Source organism: Penaeus monodon, chromosome 11 (genome assembly GCF_015228065.2).
Source record: "Penaeus monodon isolate SGIC_2016 chromosome 11, NSTDA_Pmon_1, whole genome shotgun sequence".
Lineage (NCBI taxonomy): Eukaryota > Metazoa > Arthropoda > Malacostraca > Decapoda > Penaeidae > Penaeus > Penaeus monodon.
This window is the reverse complement of record NC_051396.1, coordinates 44,580,076-44,586,103: the sequence shown is the minus strand read 5'-3', so window position 1 is coordinate 44,586,103 and position 6,028 is coordinate 44,580,076. Positions and strand designations below refer to the sequence as shown.

The 6,028-nt window shown below is 40.5% G+C and overlaps 1 protein-coding gene across 1 annotated transcript; it reads left to right on the top strand.

The window, feature by feature from the left end:
* Positions 1–897: 897 nt before the first annotated feature.
* Positions 898–4,980, top strand: LOC119578596. Its single transcript, XM_037926161.1, has 2 exons — positions 898–4,249; positions 4,454–4,980. Exons 1-2 carry the CDS (start codon positions 898–900, stop codon positions 4,978–4,980), a joined length of 3,879 nt encoding a protein of 1,292 aa, XP_037782089.1.
* Positions 4,981–6,028: the final 1,048 nt, after the last annotated feature.

Genomic DNA, 6,028 nt, shown 5'->3' with positions numbered 1-6,028 from the left:
CAAGTCGTGATAAATGGGGGCCTGACCGGGATTTGAACGATGTTCTATTCTCGCGTAGAAGTTTAACCATATGAAGTGTTGAAATTGATGATGCATCGCTGTTAATATTTTTCATCATTTGCAACTTGCACTCCTTTTGGTGTTTTAAAACTACTATTTGTAACATTCGTTCTCCCTATCATTGTTACCTTTTGAAAAATTCGTTCCTTTTGTGGTTGTTCCCATATGCAGCGTATGTTCCCATTGGTTTATTGTATATTGCCATTTGCAACATATGTTCCCCTTGGTGTTTAATTGCCATTTGTAACGAACTGATATCTTGTCTTCCGACTAAATCCATAGGTAACATACTCATTATTTTTTTTATAACCATTTACAACGTATGTTCCTTGCCATTTGTAATGTACATTCCGTTTGGTATGTCAAGAATAAACTTTTGGAATGTGCGTTTCCCCTGGTATGTTGGTGCGTATTTAATTGGTTGATTTCATATCGTTATAAGATGTACTTGTGTTAAATTGCACATTTAATTGTGCTAGAATCTTTTACGATGTTTCACGTAAATTTGTAAATTGACAGTAACATTTAATATAGGGTGTGTGCATATGATTCTTGATACTGTAACTTTTAAGTAGTGGCTGTGGTCGCCATTATACTATTTGCAAGTGATGAGATACAAATATTGCTTTTTGTGTGTTTGTTTAATACTCTTTCTAACTTAGCTAGCTTAATTTCGCTTGTTTTCTTCTGTTACAAAATGGTGTTTTCTGTCGAGAATTTTGTTGTTAATCCATCTGCGGATTTGCTGGTACCTTTAAAGAAAGCACAGTGGTGTGAGTTGGCAGCCCATTATGAAATTCCCATTCGATCCTCATTACGGAAAGATTAATCCGTGAAATGGTGCTTGACCACTTGGTGATGCTTGCTGTGCTCACTAGAGAGGACGTGGAAGATAATTTTCCTGATGCGACGATGAAACGTCGTCAAATCGACCTTGAATTTCAGAAGGTCGAGGTGGAAAAGTTAAGAGCGGAAAACGAGCGTATGCGCCTTGTGCAACGCTCAGAGCATGATTCGTGCGACTCGCGGTTTCAGCTGAAAGAAGCCGTGCGATTTGTTCCTAGATTCAGTGAGCAGGAACCAGAGTATTTTTTCGCTCACTTTGAGCGTATTGCTCAGTTGCATGTGTGGCCCCAGGATAAATGGGTTTTGCTGATTGACAGCGCTTTTACAGGTCGAGCCCAGGAGGTATTTTCGGCACTTGATCTTACACAATCCCAAAACTATAATATTGTAAAGCAGGCAATTTTAAGTGTGTATAAAAAAGTGCCAGAAGCATATAGACAAGAGTTTCGTAACAGCCGCAAAGTTGCTGGCCAAACATATGTAGAGTTTATAAGACGCAAAGAAATGTTGTGCCGTAAATGGGTTGAAAGTCAACTTTCATCCCGCGAATATGAACAATTAATAGAGTTGTTCATACTCGAAGAGGTAAAAAATTGTATGCCATTAAGAGTCCGTAGCCATATAGAAGAGAGAGGATTAACTACTCTGTCAGAAGTTGGTATGGCTGCTGATAACTTTTCCCTGACTAATCCTCAAATTAATTACAGATCACGAGAGTCGATACCCCATCCTAACCCTTCCAGACATGCTCCTCCAGGGACTGTGAAATCAGAGCGTGGGGTGACTGAGACATCTTGTGCCCGTGGTCCCTCTTTCCCTATAAACTTCGGTAAACCTGATGACAGATCTAATGGTAAAACCGAAAAAATACTTTTCTGTCGTTATTGCAAGAAGGTAGGCCACTCGATTTCTGACTGCATTAAATTAATTCGTAAGCGTTCAGACGATGCTAAACCTGTAATGCATATTAGCATGAACAATGAATCCATAGCAATCCCTAAAGATTTTCACGATAACTCTGATGAAACTAATACCATTAATCAACCTAAGCAGAAGATTCATGAAGTAAGTCCTTCATTCCTTCCATTCCGTTCCACAGGTTTCATTGGTATGGTCGGAGCAGAGGAGCCTTTTCGCCCTGTCAGTATCTTGCGGGATTCGGGTGCAGAACTTTCACTGATTTGTAAGCATGAAGTCCCTAGTTCAGTGTGTTATACCGGTGAGAAAGTTCTGGTGGATGGCTTTACGGGGATAGCTGGTTTGCCTATCTGTATTGTATATCTCAGGTCAGATCTAGTGAACGGTCCAGTAAGACTGGGGGTAGTAGATTATATTCCTGCTAAGGGTATATCTGTAATAATTGGTAATGATCTCGCAGGTGGTAGAATGTGGCCCTGCCCAGTAGTCACATCCTGTCCCCTGAACGAGAATAATACCGAAGAATTGGAACTAAAGTACCCACAGCTCTTCCCTGCGTGCGCGATCACACGTAGCATGAGTAAAATAGCCACAAACTCAAAAGCTGCAGAATCTCCTGTTATTGAAAATGACGTTTTAGGAGACTTCACTCTGAAGGATTTCTTTAAGGATGCTGATAAGATAGTGATACCTGCTAATTCCGAGGGGATCATTCCTTTGAAAGGTAAACCAGTTACTAGGGATGAACTTATAGCAGAACAAAATAATGATCCAGATTTGGCCAAATTTTATGGAGATATAGTGGATGAAAATGAGATCGATAATTTTGGAAATTGTTTCTATCTAAAATCTGGAGTCTTAATGCGTAAATTCAGGAATGTAAATGTTCCTTCAGATGAAATTTGGAACAATGTCCATCAGATAGTTGTTCCAAAATCACTACGTTCTGAAATACTTTATTTTGCTCATGATTTATGTGGTCATTTGGGTGTAACTAAGACATATTTCAAAGTTCTAGCTCATTTCTATTGGCCCAAACTTAAAAAGGATGTTGGTAAACACTGCCAGACATGTCACATTTGCCAAGTTAAGGGGAAGCCAGGTACCTCTGTGAAGCCATATCCCTTACACCCAATTCCTGCAGTAGTTGAACCTTTCAGTCAAATAGTAATTGACTGTGTTGGCCCTCTACCGAAAACAAAGCGTGGTAATCAGTTTCTTCTCACTATCGTTGATAGGGCTACTCGTTACCCTGAAGCAGTGCCTCTCAGACGAATAACAAGTAAAAATGTAATCAGAGCACTAGTAAAGTTCTTTACTCGAGTGGGTCTACCTTCTTCAATTCAGTCAGATCAGGGTTCGAATTTTACCTCAGTTCTGTTTCAACAGGTAATGCATTCCTTGGGTATCAGACAGTACAAGTCGACCGCCTTTCATCCAGAGTCACAGGGGATAGTGGAGCGATTCCACTACACCTTGAAGACAATGATAAAGTCCTTTTGTCTCGAAGCAGGGTCGGAATGGGATGAAGTTATTGATTTATTACTTTTTTCTGTCAGGGAAAGCGTTCAGGAGAGCTTAGGGTTTTCACCTTTTCAGCTCATTTACGGCCATGAGGTCCGAGGACCCCTGAAAGTGTTAAAAGAGTGTTGGCTCAATGAAGAGGTAGTAGTACCTGTATCTGTGTATGTGGAAAATCTCAAGTGTAAACTTAAAACTGCTATATCTATTGCACATAAACATTTGGGTAATGTGCAGAGTAGGATGAAAAACCTATTTGACAAGGCTAAAAAGGCTGAGGTCAGAACATTTAAGGAGGGAGAATTAGTTTTGGCTTTACTCCCCATTCACAAGCAGCCTCTTTGCTCGAAATACCATGGTCCATTTCGTGTATTAAAACGTACTAGTGAGGTAAACTATGTCATTGAAACTCCTGAAAGGCGAAAGAAAAGGCGTCTAGTGCATGTTAATCTCTTAAAAAAATACTATTCTCGTGAAGATAGTGGATATGATGTAGAGAAAACAAAGGTCATCGCACTCATAGTATCTAACACTTGTGATGTCAATGAAGGAAATAGTGACAAAGAATGTGTAGTTTCTATAGTGGAGCCTAACCTCTCAAACTCTATAATTCTAGATAATCCTGAGCATAAACTAGTTCACCTAACAGCAGCTGAAGCAGCCAGCATCACCTCCCTTCTCCAGGAATATCGTGATCTCTTCAGTGACACTCCCCGTCTGTGTACAATCTTGGAGCATGACATAGAGACAACAAGCGCACAGCCCATTCGACAAGCACCGTATCGTCTCGGTGGTGACAAGAAAAAGTTCCTTTCGTCTGAAGTTCGACGCCTCCAAGACCAGGGTCTGATTCGTCCAAGTTTAAGTCCATGGGCATCTCCAGTTGTTCTAGTTCCGAAAGCAGGTGGGCCATTTCGTCTATGTATTGACTACCGAAAAGTTAATGCAGTAACAGTTCCTGATTCCTACCCTCTACCGAGGATGGATGATATAATAGACGACCTCGGGAAGGCTAGGTATCTCTCCAAACTAGACCTTTTACAGGGTTATTACCAGGTGCCCCTCAGTGAGAGAGCCAAACCTATATCTGCTTTTGTCACCCCCACAGGACTTTATGAATTCACCGTCCTCCCATTTGGAATGCGAAACGCCCCTGCAACCTTCCAGCGGCTGATGAACTTCCTAACTGCTGATTTGGAGGGTGTAAGATGTTACCTTGACGACCTGGTGGTCTGGAGCTCATCTTGGGAAGATCACTTGATTCGACTTCGTGCCTTGTTCTCCACTCTCGATGAAGCTAACCTCACTGTTAACCTCATGAAGAGTGAGTTTGGCCACGCTCATGTCGTCTTCCTGGGCCATGTGGTGGGCCAGGGCCAATTAGCCCCTGTTGCAGCGAAGATTGAGGCTGTTCAGCAATATCCAACTCCCTCTACACGCAAAAGTCTAATGCGGTTTATCGGCCTGGCTGGGTACTACAGAAGATTCTGCAAGAATTTTGCCCAGGTTTCTACTCCCCTTACGGACTTGCTCAGTACTAAGAGGACATTCACGTGGTCGCCGAAATGTCAAATAGCATTTGAAAACTTGAAAAACATGCTGACAAATGCTCCAGTGTGCAAGCCCCTGACATGAATAAACAGTTTAGCATTCACGTGGATGCCAGTGATGCAGGTATTGGAGCAGTGTTGCTTCAACCTGGCCCCAGTGAAGTGTTACACCCTGTGTGCTACATGTCATTTAAATACAAGCCGTATCAGAAATCTTATGCCACCGTTGAAAAGGAGGCTTTAGGGTTAATAGTAGCATTGGAAAAGTTTAAAGTTTACCTACTAAGCACCAGGTATCCCATTGAAATATTCACAGATCATAATCCACTTCGGTTTATTGAAAGTGTAAAATTCAAGAATATGAGAGTTCTAAGATGGGCTTTGGAACTACAGCCATATAATATCAAAATTATTCATATAAAAGGAAAAGAAAATATAATTGCAGATGCTCTCTCTAGGGTTTAAAATGTGGAATGTGTTTTACCTATTGTATTCGGCTCATTAGCTTAGCTTTTAGATTCGAAATATTGTTTGACATACTTTTTGCCCTTCTGGCAAAAAGTTCTTTTTGGGGGGAGATTTCACGACCCACGGTCTTACTGGTTGTTACTCAACCACCTAGTTTGAAGCGCCTTGCTTAGACACCACCACCAGCACTGCTGCGCATGCGCGTGAGCTGGTGATGAGGTGGCGACCCGCCTGTTCACTCTCTTGCTCGGGCGCCACTCCTCCACTTAAGACCGCTGTTGTTTTTCTTTTTCGTAAATTCTTCAGGTTTGTCTTGCCTTTGATAGGATTAGGGTTAAAGTTTACAAGGTTATGTAGACTTTAAATAGGTAGGATTGGTGATGGTTTCTTGTTTTCCTTGTAAATATATTACCTAAGTAAATAAGCAATTACGTGTTTTTTTTCTTTATCTCTTTTCTGAATTAATAATGGGATAGTTAACTATAGTTATCATTGTAATAATATAACAATGCAAGTTAGAATTAAGATTCACGTATCTGAACAATTTATGGATCATTTGTAATGCTGAATTTGATAAATTATTATTATTATCTATTCAATACATATATTTATAATATAATTAATTAGTTAATGAATAAAAGATATTAGAGTATAGTAGTAGAATT

Coding starts and splice junctions, on each gene's coding strand:
- LOC119578596 (XM_037926161.1), top strand. CDS start 898: ATGGTGCTTGACCACTTGGTGATGCTTGCTGTGCTCACTAGAGAGGAC. Junction 4,250..4,453: donor TGTTCTAGTTCCGAAAGCAG/GTGGGCCATTTC, acceptor TCACCCCCACAG/GACTTTATGAATTCACCGTC.